Source organism: Quercus suber, unplaced genomic scaffold (genome assembly GCF_002906115.3).
Source record: "Quercus suber isolate HL8 unplaced genomic scaffold, Cork oak 2.0 scaffold_984, whole genome shotgun sequence".
Lineage (NCBI taxonomy): Eukaryota > Viridiplantae > Streptophyta > Magnoliopsida > Fagales > Fagaceae > Quercus > Quercus suber.
Window position 1 is genome coordinate 16,591 of NW_027070399.1, and position 16,763 is coordinate 33,353.

Here is a 16,763-nt window from a genome sequence, read left to right on the forward strand (position 1 = left end):
GCAATTTCCTTCCAATTAAATAAGAAAGAGAATCTTTGACTCCGTGGTAAATTATTCCCTGAGGAAAGTAGGAAGAAATTTCTTAGGTACACGCTTATTTTTGGAGTGTAGCTAGCTAGTATGTTAGAATGTTTAGTGTTACTTAAACCATTATATTCTTGGGTTAGCATTCCTGTAGTGCTTGCACCTGCAAAGGAAGAAAGAAAGACTAGTGTTTACTTTTGAAAGGTTAAAAGATGACTTAAGTGCAATTGTTAATGCATGTTCAATTAACGCAATTGATAAAAAATTTTATAGTTAAATAAGAGATCTGAAATTCAATCTCTGCTCTAACAAAAACCTGTTGATGTCTTTGTTTGATAATAAAAAACTATTATCAGAAGCGGACATCATAGTTTGAAACTCTTTTTAAAAAATGCAATCGTTAACAAATTATTTTAAAAAATTGTCTAAAAAAGATGCAATTGTTACAAATCATTTTAGAAAAGTTTTTTATCATCAGGAGCAGATATTATAAGTTGAAATTCTCTAAAATAAAGTGCAATTGTTAACAAATTATTTTGGAAAAGTTTTTAAGAACAAAGAAAAAAGTAATTAATATTTTAATACTAGTTATTTTTATTCCATAAAAGTCATATCAAAACTTTTTTTAAATAAGAGATTAACAATTGACTTAAACTTTTTTTTAAGTAAGAGATTAATAATTGACTTAAAAGTACCGGTTAACAATATCTTTTAACTTACGTTGGCCAATGAATAATGAAAATGTTTAGTATTATTTTTTAAATAACAATTTTCAATATTTAAATACCATTACACATAATTCTATACACTATTTTACTCATTCGTGGTTTCACTCGTACATATTTTCATAAAACACCAACGCTACTACAGACAATTTTTCAGTAATACTATTGCTGACTAGCAACAGTAATAAAATTACTAAATAAATGAGGACAAGAAAAGACAAGAGACTTGCCTTTAGCCAGCTGCAAGGCATTTTCCTTTCCCCCTTTGAGTGTTTACTTTTGAAAAAATGAATTTGATTTATGACCAACTTTGTCGGCCATTGTAATTATTTTTAAACTTTATATAAAGCAAAGGAAAAACAATTTCCTTCCACTTAAATAAGAAAGAGAATCTTTGACTCCGTGGTAAATTATTTCCCTGAGGAAATTAGGAAGAAATTTCTTCGTTTACCTGAAAGTAGGAAAGAATGCATTGCCTACAAAATAATAATCTGCTTCTAGATGACTTGTTAACGGGTTTTGGCCATAAAAATGAATATGTTTGTGGGCCTAACACTTGAAATCGTGTTTTAGGCCTAAAATAGGAGATGTCGTTAGCCTAAAATTGAAAAGTTTTGTTAGATGGGCCTGGATGATCCATTTCTTTGTAATCTATCCCGGTCATTATTACAAAAAGCTTGAGGGTTCTCCAATCAAATAGTATCATGTTCCCATAGGTTGAGTCATTATTTCAAATTCAATCATCACCAATTATAAGAACTGCAACATGTATAACAAGATTAAGCTAGCTTGGATTTTTTTGGGTAGACAAAGCCTTTACTTGATTAGTTGACTACTCAGAACAAGTAACTGCGACTCACATAAACGTCATTAACATATTTAGAGCCAACCAAAACTCCGGAAAAGTAAATCTACTGTTCTGTGAATACTATCAAAATTACATGGAAAAATTCAGGTACATCAATCCAACCGAAATCAGGGATTCAGGTTTTTTTTTTTTTTTTTTGGAGGGAATATAGAGATATAAGTTGAGAAGTCATATATTGCCAAAAGATATATGATTTTATTATGATTGATGAGTTACAATGAGGTTAGAGAATGTGTAAAGTCATGGTGTACTATTGAATATATTAATATTGTAAATAAATAAATATACGTATATATATATATATATATATAAAATGGTGGCGTGGCTGATGATGTGGTTTAACATGAGCGTAGCAAAATTAAATTCTACGCTTTGACTATTATATATTATTATTATATAGATATAGATATAGATTATATGATATTTTAGTTGTAGTGCACAGACGAAACATCTTGAAGTTAGTCCTTGTTCATGTATTTCTATTTTTTATTCTAACTTATTACATACTTTTTTTGTTGTGTAAATGACAGTTGCAGCTGCTCTCAATTTGAATTTATTGAAGAAATTTTTAAAGAGATCTCAAGTGCTCAATTAAATCACATGAAATTATCTGTTGCAAAATATCTTGTTGGAATAGACACTCGTGTAAATGACGTCATAAATCGGTGTTTAGACACTAAGTCAAATGATCTTCGCATTATAGGGATCTTTGGCCTTCCCGGAGTGGGTAAGACAACAATTGCAAAAGATATTTTTAACAAAATTCATTATTGTTTTGATGGAAGCAGCTTTCTAGATAATGTTAGTGAAAAATCAAGGACAATTGATGGCTTAATTAAATTACAAGAGAGCCTTTGCAATGACATCTTAGGGTATCAAAATTTGAAGGTGGGGAGTATATCTAAAGGAATCAATGTGACAATTGAAAGGCTTCATCGTAAAAGGATTCTTATAGTTCTTGATAATGTTGAAAATTGGATGAGATAGAAATTTTTCTTGAAAATTATGATAGGTTTACTTCTGGAAGTAGAATCATTATAACCACAAGAGACAAACACTTGCTTGATACTCTTACAAAAAATATTCATGTAATGTACTACGAGGTGAAGGAGTTAACTAAACATGAAGCTCATAAACTCTTTTGTCAACAGGCCTTTGGGAGAAACAATTTCAAGGAAGATTATTCAGAACTGGTCAACCAATTTATAGATTATGCCAAAGGTCTTCCATTAGTTCTAAAAATAATTGGTGCAGATTTGTATGGAAGTACTAAACATGAATGGAAAAGTGCGCTAGACAAATACAAAAGAATTCCCAAGGAAGACATTCAAAAAATACTCAAAATAAGCTATGATGGATTGGACCAAACTCAACAGGAAATTTTTCTTGATATTGCTTATTTTCTTAAAGGATTCTGCAAAGATAAAGTTGTAGATATACTAAGAAGCATCAATAACCATGATCCATATTATGATATTGAAAGACTTATTGATAAGTGTCTTATAATTGTTACTGAAGATAATGAATTATCAATGCATGACTTGATTCAACAAATGGGTTGGGAAATTGTTCGACAAGAATCACCAGAAGTGATCGAGAAGCGTAGTAGGCTATTGTGTTATGAGGATGCTCTTGAAATACTAACTGAAAATACGGTATGAGTTGTTTTGATTTACTTTTTTCTATTTTTTCACAAGGAGATTTAGTCATTTTTATTCCTTTTATTTTTTTTAATGTTTAAGAAAATATAATTTTACTAGCGTGGGTTTTGTTTAAAGTTTAACAATCTATTATTTTTTGGTGAATTATTTTTACATTGTGGTTTACTTATGTTTTGTTCAATTAGGGGTCAAATGAAGTTCGAGGCATAACATTGTGCTTGCCTAAACCAAAAAACATGAAGTTGAATCTTGAAAAGATGAGGAACCTCAAATATTTGAAAGTTCGCAATGTAATTTGTGAAGACCTTGAATCTCTTCCCAATGGGTTGAGGTTACTTGATTGGAATGAATTTCCATTATCTTCCTTACCATCAGCCTTTGAGCCTAAAAGCCTCGTTGTACTCAATATGCAACAAAGCCACATAAAATTGGACGAGCATTTCGAGGTATGCTCATTAGCATTTATATATTCTTATTAGGCTTTTGTTAATGAGTGCTTTTAGGGAACAAGTTAAGGTGCATTTTTTTGTTATTGTTAAAACTAAACCATGCATTTAATACTAAATTAAATAATATTTCTATACATTTTCAATGAACAAAATCAATTTGTGCACTTAAAAACATAGTAATGTTACATGCATTACAAGATTGAGTGTACAAATTAATCAAATTGATAGGTTACTAATAATAAAGAGACAATTCAAATATTTATTTATGAGTTAGTTGAAGCCCAACATTTACATTCATTATCACATTAATTTGTAAATTTTATATTGTAATACTTGTAGTATCTTTAGCAATTTTTTCTTTAAAAAAATGTTTACAATAATTCGTAATTAAACATGTAGTATTTCTTAATCTATCCTCTTAGCCTATCATATATTTTTTTTTTCTTTTTACTAATAAATTTCAAAATAATATTTCTTCTTTCTACAGAGGTGTCGATTCGAAACATTGACATATATGAATTTGTCATATTGCAAAAATATTACAAAGGTACCTGACCTGTCACTAATTGCCCCAAACATAAAGGCATTGCACTTTTATGCATGCATAAATTTAGTTGAGGTTCATCAGTCCATTGGACTTCTTGAAGAGCTTAAATGCTGGAATCTCTCCGAATGCCAAAATCTTAGAATTATACCAAGAAACCTCAAGTTGAAATCTCTAAAAGAGTTTTTTATCGATGGCTGTCAAAGTCTTGAGCAAGGAACGGAAGCATTGTTTTCATCAATAGGATATCTCATTGGCCTTCATGAGTTATATATAAATTTAAAAAACGTGAAGGAGGTTCCAAGTAGCATCTCTATTTTAAAAAATCTTAGGCGTCTCGGTATGGAAGATTGTGACAATTTTCCAAAAGCCATGGATACTCCTGATTGTTTCCCCAAATTAGAAATGTTAGGTTTCTATCACAGCAACATTACTATCCTCCCTGAAATCAATATCAGGTTTCCGAAATTAAAATGGCTTTTGTTTCACTACTGCTGGAAGCTTCGGGAAATTCCAATGCCTCCACCACATCTTGAAGATTTATACACAGTAGGGTGCGGTTCCTTGGATTCACATTCAAGAAGAAGATTATTGAGTCAGGTCTCTCCCTTTCTCATAGAAAGAAACAATTTCGTTTAACTTTCCCAAATATAATATATGACTAAATTTGCTAAACTGAAGTTTCTTAATTTGCATCAGCTTGGAGAAACGTTTGGGCTTCCACAAAATATGGTATGTTCAAGGGGATCATTGCACCAGGACTCTGTTTCTGACCTTGCTGATGATCAATTTCAGTTTGACCTTGTCCTTCCAGGAACTAAGATTCCAATGTGGTTCAACCATCAAAGTGTTGGAAGCTCTGTATCATTCTCGGTCAGTTCGAAATCTCCAGCATTTGCTTTCTGTGTTGCTTTAAAAACAGAACCAAAGGTTATGGCAAATCGATATGATCTTTTTGTTTCTTCTGTCTACATTTTCTTCAATGGTTATAAAAGAAAGTTAGTTTCACGGAGATTTCTGTTAGATTCATCATCTTTTATGTGGTTTCACTATAGTAGCAATAGCTCATTTGACGGCATAGTTTTAGAGGATTGCAACAACGTTGAACTTCTATGTGAAGTTTCAAATTATGATCCAAAAAAGGCAAAAATTACAATAGAAAGGTGTGGGGCCCATGTAGCATGCACCTGTCCTTCTCAGAATCCTGCTGTAGATAAGATGGCCTGCATAAGAATTCATGAAAGTTTAAGAGTATCCTTTGATGAAAGCTTAAAAATGTTTTTACGTAGAGTTGCTACTCAAAACCTCATTAGATTCTCAAAAACCCATTGCCCTCTCTGTGAAATAGCAGAAGATTCCCTTTTACACCTATTTCAATGTTGTCCCTATGCCAAAGGAGTGTGGTATGGGGGTAGATGGGGTTTTCGAGTCGAAATGATCCGAGCTCAAACAGTAATGGAATTTGTTGAACATATAATTGACCCTCCAAGTAAGTTACTTGCAGAAAGAATCACCAAAGATGAGTTCACGCTATATGCAGTAGTGGCAATGAAAATCCTTTGGATGGCACGAGAGGAAGCTTTGGTTTCAAACACTAAACCCACCATAAACCAATTAGTCCATCGTCTGAACAAACAGTATGACTTTTACTTGAGACCACTCACCAAAGAGCAAAACAAGGGAAGTGTTTGGACCAAACCACTTGATCAATTGGTAAAGCTTAATTTCAATGCACCGTGTGATCAAAACAATGTAGGCTTGGCTGTGGTTCTCAAAGATCAAGACGGGAATGGCAGAGCTATCGGACGTGGCATAAACATCAACAGCAAGATGGGAATGACATTGGCCAAAGAGGAGCGCAAATTGTGGTAGAGGGTACAAAGGTAAACATTCCATGTATTTGATAAAATGTTTCTATGGGCTGAATGAATGAACTCACCTCTTTCTTTTCTAGAGAGGAGTTTCAATGTGTGTGTGTGTGTGTATATATATAATGGTAAAATATGGTAAAGATTAAACAATTGGATTGTTATTTCTCTTTCTTTTTGGTAGTCGGATGAATCTCCTCTAGAGATACTCTTTATTTTGTTAGCTTGTTGTTGAGTATTTATCTCTTAGATTGCTCGGTTTGAATTGTAGAAAACATTATTGTAAATCTAACTTGCAAGCCAAATTCTGCATTGACTTTGGTTTCTTCTTCATTTGGTAATCTGATTAGATCAAGAACATTTGGGGCTTTTTCTTAGGAAGTACATTCTCTCATTGCTTCTTTACCAAGCCAAATTCTGTTAGCTTCATCTCATGTGCTGTCAGGTGCCTGTTTTGTGAGTGCAGATTTTTTTTGTGGCTGATTCAATTGTGTCACGAGCAGAAAATTCATGAACCAGGGTGTGATCAGCCATCAAGCACTTTGTAGAATATGTCAAATGTCAGACTAACAACTAGAGGCAGACTTTCTGGAATTGCCACTACCGATTGTGACTGCTTTAGTGACATGCATGATCAGGCATCCTGCACTTCATCTCTAATACTTTGAGTTTAAAATATGTCTAGAGTAAGAAGATTTAGAGTATCAGAGCAACAAATGTTCTCTCATTTCATCTATTAAAAATTTCATTTTGTGGTTTTTTCAGTTTAATTTTCTGTTCATTTCTTTTTACATAACGTCTATGATTTCAACCAACATCAATGGATAGTGGTTAGCTTAAAAGAAATATTGTTGCTTTAAGTCATACTTAGTATAACCAAGCTGCTTGTCTTGTGATGTTACTCTCAAAGTAAGGGGCTGCACCTTGTTGGTGGTAGAGGAGACGTGATTGGTCAAATTTATAATTCTCATGATGATATTTCAATCTTCAATTCTTTTTCATCGTAAATGCATACATATGTGAAATTTAGCATTCATAAATTATTGAGTTACATATTGATTTCTTTTATTCTTTTCCTCTTCTGTTACGACATCAGCAGCGATTATTCTTTGGCTCTGCCTTTTGTGGAGACTCCTTAGAAGATTGGCTTTCAGTGTCACTAGAAAGGTTCCTAAGTCCCTAAATGCAACCCATGTAGTTGAGTCAATTTGTTATCATTTACTTTCTGCTCAGCTGCGTATGCCATTTTCAACATTCTTTACCTATATGAGGATTGTGTTATCATCTTTATGAGTTACAATGAGTAAATGGGAAATATGCTGAATTTTAAATGCTTTCATTTTCTTGTAATGCAATACATCAATGTAGAATGTATTTAATTTTTAGGGCATTTTTATGTTGCAATTGTAGAAATGGACCCCATTTACATGTGTTATAAGGTTGTTGGTGGGTGCAATTGTAGAAATGGACCCCATTAACCACATTATCTAATAAACAAAATCACATAGAAAATGCTTATGTGTTGTGAAATATATTAAATAACCAAATAGGAGGACTATATTTCAAGAAGCTAATTTGGGTTTTGAAAATTTGATTCAGTGCTTTGAATAATTGAAAATTACCAAACTTGATAGAAAATATTTAACAAGGACAAAAGCTGATAAGGTAAACTGTTAACTTTATATCCTGATATTTTTATTTGTGTGAAGCAGCTTTATGCTTAAGAAACGTGCAAACTTGTTTGCAGAAAACTTAACCAGTGAGTGAAAAGGCAAAGACAAAGCTGCAATTTCAATTCAAGTATCTGATTGCCCTCACTCCAACTTCTTAGTATTGGCTTAGACCATTGAGGTATGCTTATGAGTATGGTATGTTACTCTGCTTGGGATATTCTTGAATTAAACAAATGAAACTCTACAATTATAATTTGCCTTCTTGCAATTTGAACTAAAACTTATTTTCAGCTTTAGGTTGTAGAACAGTCACCTTACACAAGTCCTATCAAAAGTGATTTGTCTACGGACAAAATTGATTGCAGCTTACAAAATAAACATTACTACATATTTTGAAAATCTTATCGTTGAATTGCATGTTCTTTACGATCTTAATACACATGTCAAATTTTGTGCCAATCAGATATTATTTACTATATAATCAATAAACTTATATTTTATGCATAATTTTGAACTACAAAAACTTGCAATTTAAATAATTTGTTGATGATATAGTTATTGATCTTTAGTTTTCTAGAAATTTTGCAAATATGGAGGATATAAGAATAAGATGTAATCCAGTGGTGAATTTGTCAAAATTCACCTCAAATAAAAAGATATTTAGTAAGGTTACAACTAATTTTGTAGCTAAGTTTTGTCCATGTCTACAAGTTGGCTTTTAAGTGGCCTGGATGGAACTATATGTAGCCTGGTCACAAGATTGTTAGTGCCTGGGCCAGGGCATGTATATCTTAGCGGAAGCCAGGGAACCCAAAATTTAAAACATTAACTTCTTTATATCTACAGTGGAATATTTTTAGAAAAGGTTGATGATACGTTCTTAAATTACTCTCTTCTTGGTTAGCTACCTTATTGAGGCCAATTATATGCATATTGCCTGCTTCTCTAACGAATAAACCTTTTTTTTTTCTTCTTTTTTTTGGTTTATAATATAACCTGGGATTTTTTTTTAGGGGGACAATAACTTCTTTATTTGAAGGAAAATATGTGCATATTTTAAATAAGGTATGTCTAAAAATATATTTTATAAGGAAAGTAAAAATTCTCTAATAAAGACCAATAATTTTTCTGTTGTGTTATTCATTTTATGTTAATACTATCAAAACCTGTGACTTTTGAATGGAATTAAGTGTTTGTGATATTTGCAAAAACTAAGGGGACCATTGTATTAAATTAGAAGAATTGGGATGTACAACACAAAGGATTATCTATATACATATAAGAAATATAAAAAACTTCAATCCCATGGGAGGCAACAGCCACCTTGGCCTCCCATTGCTTAACTTGTATTGCCCCTGCTGCCTCAGATAAGGTGTTCAGGATGGGACACATGTAATTTCATTTTTTTTTAATATCCTCCTTAGGAAGAAATAAATCTTCATCTTCCTTTTGGGGTACCGTTGTTCTCTTGCCAGATACTATTCTACCTAGATGTAATATGACCTGAGCATTGTTATAAAACCTTGGGAACTAAGAACTCTGATAATTTCTTCTTGTTATAGTCTGGTTTATTGACAATCAATCATCTTCCTATACCAATTATACAACTAATGAAAAGATGGCAAACAATTTCCTATGCAATAAAATAATGTGTTTCTTGTAACTTTGCATGTAACTATTTAGTGTGTGTTTTCCCTAAATTTTGGTAATTGTTGGTATTGTAATTTGGTTTCGATCATATGGGAGTAATCAAGTGGTCACTTTGCTCCGAGTTTGGTTTACATTTTCTTCGTTGTGATTTTTGTTATAATGATTTAAGGCTCTCCATATTGCTGATTTGTTACATATGACAACATATAAGTAAGATCAAATGTTGACTAATATTATGGTTAGTTAAGTTGGAGCAAGTTCTCTAATTTTCTAAAGTTTGAGTTTTGTAATGAACTTATCAAACTAATGATATTTATTACTTCTTGTCTAGTTGAATCTATGAATTTTATCCTCGATCATGTTTGTCTTTTATTTCTCCAACTGTATGCCTAAGAAAGTTCAAGGAAGAATGACTTTACCTTTGAACTTTAGTATCACTTTTTCATACTTGGTAAAACAAAAAATTACTTTGAAGTAGGTAATTAATTTGTCATAGGATTGGTCTTATTCAATGAATTGAGCGGGGGATAACTTTTCTTTCTACCATCATGTGATGTTAAAGGCTAGCTCAAATCAGTTTCTTGAATTTATATCCCTTAGTCTCTGGAGCTCCCGTGTAGTAGTATCGAATAGCCTTCTCACTCTTCCTCTTCACCAAAACTTCACTTTTGTTTTTCTTTGAATTCTCTAACTTAAAGTCTTCGACATGGATTATAGATTTCATTGATATTCATATCAAAAACAGCAAGGGCTCCCAGAAATCTTTGCAAGCGATTGAGAATCTATATTTTAAATATTACTTGTCTTCCCTCATTGCTTATTTAAAGGCAAAATCCTGTTACTTGGTCTCATTTAATGTAAGGGTGCCTATTTTGTCAATGCAGATTGTTATGTCCAACCCAAATTGTGACTAGCCAACACATAATCAACATGCACTTCATAGAATAAGCCAAAGTACAGTAACAACCAGTGACAATACCAACAAGTGCATTAAAATATGTTGGTGCCGCCCATCCCTCAATACGTCCACCTTGATGTCTCTACTCGTTGGAAGAGCTTCTCAAATTGCCTGGATTGCTTGAAGTTACAGACAGCATAAACAGCAACAACCAGAATGGCAGCAACGACAATACTCCCACTATGATGCTACCCATCTTTCAAGCCATGTTGTTTGATACCTAAGGTAGAGAGAGTATAGCACAGGTTGAAAGTAAAATAACAGTGGTGTTCTTGAACACTTCAAAGACATAACTGAGGAGCTTTTTGCAGGTGCCTTTTGGTACTTACTGGCAACATAAACATTCTTTCTATGAATAAAATCAGCCATATTATCACTAATATCTCCCTTTATGTCTGTTTCAAGAATCACAGCCAGTGCTTTTACTCTACCAGAGTGACTCAAAGCTTGGAAGTTCTCATTCCTCACAATGTCACAGAACCTTTTCAGATCAACAATGAGAGAGGAAATAGGTTTGTCATGCAAGGTCTTCTTCTTTGCGTCTCATAAACAAGGGATGGATGCTAAAGTCGTAGGTCTAATCTGAAGTGTAAACAATTAATATTTACCAATCAAAATAGCAATGTGACCGCTGAACTTTGTTTATGAAGCGAGGGCTAGGGAAACTAAGATAGGGATCTTTGTTTTATGATGGTTCTTATGATGTTTAGCCCTGGGGTGGCACTGTTCTGGACAAGTTAACAAGATGTTTAGTATGGGCCTCTCTTTATGTGTTCTTTCATTTTTTAGCCATATGTAGATTTTCATTTGATATCCTACTTTGGAAAAATTTAAACTGCAGATTGTGTTACTGTGCCTTTGGTTATTTTCAGGTCGTCTGGATACTTTTGTTCCATATTAATGTTATTCTTATCTAAGCCTTGATTCTGTTTGAAAATAGGCTATAAAGGAATGTTAATAATCATTTATTTGTGAAATTTGAAGAAAAAGAGATAGTGCCCCCATATGGCTCGAGTCAATGAACTCTTAGTCATACCTTTTTTAAATATCAAATTAATTGCGTACTATTGAAAACTTGATAGTAAATAATAATGGCTTCTAAACTTGATCTTCATGGATTGCAGCATTCCTTGTTGCATTGTTGGTCTATTGATACCTACAGTGTTAGAGGTTGCTCAATGTGTAGATTCACCTATTTTGCGGTCTTGTGGGTTTATCCGGAAGAATCATAATCATCAGATTGTTCTCCAAACTGGTTGTTGAGGTGTCTTATACTTCCATGAATGCTATTATATGTTTGACTATGTGGTTGGGGGAAGATTTAATAGTTTTTTTAGGCATGTATTAGAATAAATACTCGGTTATGTGTGCAGGTTTGTTACTCCAAATGTGGCTCGGATTAATGCACCATGGTTTGGATTAATATTCAAGGAAGGCTAAAGCAAGTTGTTTGACTCTTCTTGTTCCAGACTTCTATGATAATTGGGTTGTGCTTCTCCTCAATCCTTGGGAAGTCAAGACCATTGGTCACAAATTTTTACTAGGCAAGCAGATTTTCCTCTGGATTATGCAAAATGATAATCAAATGTAGTTTGCTATAGTTTTCTTTGTAGCCTTGCTATACATATGTGGAATATGAGATATTGCACATGACTTATTACATTTTCTTTTCTTTCGTTACCAGAACATCAAAATTTTTGAATTTTCCTTTGCTGTGATCCTTTATGATGATTGGCTTATGACATCTCTATAAAAATTCCTAGCAGTCTATTTGGAGCAGATGTGGTTTAAAATTACTTCATTTTCATCTACTTTCATTTCTTTGGCTCTTCTTGCATTGAACAGAATTCTTAGCCCGCTTTGGGGCCATTTGATTTTATTATATGGGTGATAATGACCCAGAGGAAATTTTTCCATTTTAAGTGATTATTTTTCCAATAAAATCTGTCTCTATAAAATATGCAAGCTCTATATTTTGAGCACTCCTCTTCTTTAACAAAATTCATTATTTACTTTTAAAAAAACGTGTTTGATTGTTCACTTCCTTCGGCTACTCCCCTGGTAAAACAATTGAGATGAACAAAGAGTATTGTCTTAGACAGGAGTGGCTCCCCATTAATTTGAGAAAATGATTGATGTAGCAAACTTTCGAAGTTTTATTGATTTGAGTCTTTTTAGGTTCCTAAAATTGGGTTGATTTTGCATGGCTTAGTTTAACAAAAGTGTCTGGAAGATAGATAGCTATTGAGTTAACCCGTGTGGTGCAACTTTGAGCTTTGTTTGGTTAACTTGTCAGGAGAGCTAGGCCCTTGTTAGAACGAATCTGATGGAGGATTGCTAGGCTCGACTCTCGCCACATGGCGGGTCACGGACTTTGGACTCTAGCTTTGTTGGGCCAAGCCCACAGGGTTAGCCTCATAATTTCCTTCTCCAAAAGGCCATTAATTCATTTTTCTTATTAGAGACTCTTCTTCAATGTGCAAGGAAGTAATAACTTTTTTTCATTTCTTTTCATATTGTACAGTATAGACTTCTACATTTTTGTACCTTGTAACATTCCATTCTTTGATTTCCCTTACAAAGTTATTGGTTTAAAATGAGGTGAGAGAAATCTCAAATCCTGGAGTCACCTTGTCTCTCCATGGTTAGTCCTGTTGTTAAAGCTTGTTGACCCACTTTCCTAGCCCAGCAAGGTTGGCAATTGTTCATCGTGCTCTGCTTCTAGAGCCAAAAACCTTATTGTTGGGCTATAATACCAACCATGTCAATGAATTCCAAATGTTTTTTTCACACACTGAGGTCAAAAGTTTAATGAAGTTACATTGTCTTTAACTAGTCTTTGCAATTTAGTTTAGTAGCAAGAACATGGAAGTGAGAAAAGGACGATATAGAACTTGCTACTGTTTGGGTTTGGAAAAGTTATTATAAGAGTTCAAATTTTGTTTCAATATCTTGTGTTCCAGGCTTTGAAATGGAGCATAAATTTCACAAAACCTGTGCATGAGGATTAATGCTCCTCTGTCCTCCAAAAATAGGTTTTGTATAAGGCACTTCTAGTGTTGTATGTTGTGTAGTTATATATTTTCTTCTGTTGAGAGTTGTTAGGTGCTTGAGAATTCCCATACATAAAAAAAATGGGGATATTAAACTTTATAATACTAAAACACTTGCAAAGATGCTATTCTCATTGTTGTCTACTTTGCCTAATTACTATGAAATGCTATCCTCTGTCCTCCAAAAAATGCCTTGTACAAGGCAGTACTAATGCTGTATTTTGTGTATCTACATGTTTTCTTCTGTTAAGAGTAACTATTAGGTCCTCAAGAACTTTATAGATCAAAGCATGGGGAAACTAAAATGAATCACACGCTAATAACACTTAAAAATATGCAATTTTATTGTTGTCTACTTTGCCAAATTGCTATTCAAATGGATAACTTGACAAATAACTACCTGTAGAGACTTCTTCATTAAGTTTCCTGCACTAGCAGAACCCTACTCTTTCTATCAGCACTAGCAGAAAGGATTCTTTTCACTGCTTACTATTATAACATGGGCTGGGACCATGTTTGGAAATTATTTCATCCTTACAATTATTTGTTTTCTCACTATCTTATAGATTTTATCTCATGTATCGGGTTGAGAGTTGAGTGAGACTAGTGATACTTTTTGGTTTTTAGCGAGTACAATTTTTCTTCTGGATCAAAAATGGTAGATTCTATGTTGATGTGCCAAAATTGTGGTCAATTTAGTAGTTATATTTATAAGAAAAGAGAACATTTGTATGTTAACACTCTTAGATTCTATCCATGTGATAATTTTTTTTTTTTTGGATAGGGTCCATGTGATAAAAATGTACTGTTATAAACTTTAAGCTAGTAATATTGAGAGGAGTGGAAGTATGCATTTCTTTTCTTCTTTTCTTTTTTGGTTAAAAAAGTATGCTTTTCTTTTCTTTTTTCTTTTTGGTTAAAAAGTATGCTTTTCACCATTGCTGTGAGTGGCATATATCCTTTCTATTTGTTTTCTTGAAATGGCGTGACATTTATATACATTTTTATTTGTGAAAGACTAAGTAATAGGTCCTCTGCAGAATGCTTTTAATGACAATCAATCTCAATATTAAAACTTTTCATTTTTATCTGATATCATAATGATAAAAAGTAAAGGCAAATTTACCATCCTTTCTCTATGATATTGTGTTACAATATGTCAATATCTACATTGAATGATTTATTTGATAACGACATACCATGATATCAAAGGCTAATGGCTGAAATCATAAAATTGCTGGCCCCATCTTTGTACTAAAGAAAGAGGAAGTAGGGCACTTGGATGTGAGTCTATTTTGACTATATGACCACTTTACAACTCAATACAGTTCTTTCTTTTTACTTATCTCATTCCTTATTTATTTCATCTTAAATTTTCTTTCCCTCTGTACACCTAATCTTGGTCTGCAAGTCTAAATGCCCTAAAATCATGGATACATATCAGGGAGAGTGGGGTCATTGTGATAATAGACATTGTTTAAGACTCTTGTCCTTTCATTGTTGTTATTGGGACCTCTCATGGCCTGGCCTACCCAATTATTTCCTTTACATATTGGGAGCTTTAATTTCCTTTTCTCACTCTTTGAATCTCAACCAACAATTAATCATTTTTCAAAGCTGGAGCTTGGTCCTTGGAATCAATCTGTTGAGCAGCCAATCATGTACAAATAATATGAGTGCTATGTAATCAGTAACTGTATGTCACAAAACAATCTTTATTATGGCATGTGCTCACATAAACTGTTATTTTATAGGGTGAGGGTGAAACAAAGCTTGGTATTGCACCTACTATAGCGGCAGAAGCAAAAAGCATGTGTTGCTATTATTATGGTCTCATTTTAGCTAAGTTCATGATTCAAATCATTTCTTGCTCAGGAATTTGGATGCTAATTGTTGACATATCATAGTCATTTTTGAATTTCATAAAATAATATGTGCTTTTTTTCTTTCCCTGCCTTTCACCTCTCCTTTCCTATTTCAGTCAGTATAAGAAAAGATTTGAGGCTTTCAACCAACTAGAGTGAGAGGAGGTTGGCACCTCTCCTATGTCCCAAAGGTCCAAAAGACCTGTCTTTTGGTTCACTGGTTCATATAATCAATATGTCCTTGACTTCCCAGATGCTCAATTTTGGTGAAATATGAAAAATAATTTGTAAAATTGACCCCACATATGATAAAGGATGGACCGCCAGAAGACCTTTAAAGCTTGTCCAGGACCACTTGGGATGAATCCTGGACCGTGCTTTGACGCTACTATGCACCACGTATCTCTTTTAAATTGCTAGTATTAGTGTATTTACACATGCAATGTTTTTAAAGCAAAGAAAAAATGATCAATGCAGAGAATTTCAATGGAAGATTAATCATTATTGCAAGTTCTGGGCATTGCTTTCGGTTTTGAGCTTTTCCATATGGTTCAAGTCTTGGCCCTATTCTCTTATAGCATCTTATTCATTTCAACCCCATATTATTATCCCTAATGCTTGGGGTCCCATGTGTAGAAGCAGGACAAGATCAACAGCATAGACACAAAATCTGTTGTGATGCTCTTAATATCAGATCTAAGGACACAAAATCTTTAAAAAATACATGATAATTATTGATGTGACATATTATAATTGCTGCATAATAAAATAATTACAATGATAACTTTGTTATTATTTACTATCTTAACAAATTATGAAAAATCATTATGAAAAAAATCTTCGCCAAACATTACTCATCGACAGGTTGAGTTTTGAATCATGATGATTAGAGCAGTTTCACTTGGTCCATCCATTTTGACCTTAATAAATGCCAGTACTGTAGAAACCTGAGCAGTAAGTGACATGCTGCCATGCCAAAAGCCTTATCCTCCCACCTCAAAACTGCAAATAATGAAAGCTTTCACTGATTAGATAGTGACTTGTTACTGATTCAATATTAAAAGTCTAATTGTATGGCCCAAATGCTATCAAAACAGAATAGTATGGGCTAATGAGATTTGCTGATATCATATTAGAGACAGCCTGTCAAGTTATGGCAACTAGGAACCACAAATTCCAAGGACATGCATTGTAATTACCAATCTGTCCTTCATTTGATTATGATTTCAATGACTGGATTATGTTTTTGGGGGAAAATTATATTTTACTAACACAATATTTTTCAACAAATTCTATAATCTCAAAAGTTTTAGATTAAAGAGTAAAGGTTAAGAGGGATACAAATTCAACCTATAGTTTAGTTTAGTTCAAATTGAATCTACTGCTTTTTTAAAATTGTACTATCAAGTTAAACCTCCAATCAAA

At 33.1% G+C, this 16,763-nt stretch overlaps 1 protein-coding gene across 20 annotated transcripts; it reads left to right on the plus strand.

Moving 5' to 3' along the window:
* The first annotated feature begins 1,765 nt into the window (after positions 1 to 1,765).
* On the plus strand, positions 1,766 to 12,199 carry LOC112035552 (disease resistance protein RUN1-like). 20 transcript variants are annotated; one of them, XR_010627098.1, is made up of 9 exons: positions 1,774 to 3,272; positions 3,464 to 3,724; positions 4,215 to 4,871; positions 4,971 to 6,154; positions 6,606 to 7,990; positions 8,826 to 8,877; positions 10,347 to 10,932; positions 11,545 to 11,684; positions 11,794 to 12,199. XR_010627098.1 is itself a non-coding variant. In XM_065768665.1 (5 exons), exons 1-4 carry the CDS (start codon positions 2,709 to 2,711, stop codon positions 6,141 to 6,143), a joined length of 2,655 nt encoding a protein of 884 aa, XP_065624737.1. In that variant the 5' UTR covers positions 1,773 to 2,708; the 3' UTR covers positions 6,144 to 6,154; positions 11,794 to 12,199. The 20 variants fall into 20 exon arrangements, 2 of the variants coding, with proteins under 2 accessions (XP_065624737.1, XP_065624736.1); XR_010627104.1 differs by lacking the exons at positions 11,545 to 11,684; positions 11,794 to 12,199 and having other exon boundaries at positions 1,766 to 3,272; positions 4,971 to 5,144; positions 7,236 to 7,336; positions 7,887 to 7,990; positions 10,347 to 11,311; XR_010627095.1 differs by lacking the exon at positions 11,545 to 11,684.
* The last annotated feature ends 4,564 nt before the right edge of the window (positions 12,200 to 16,763 follow it).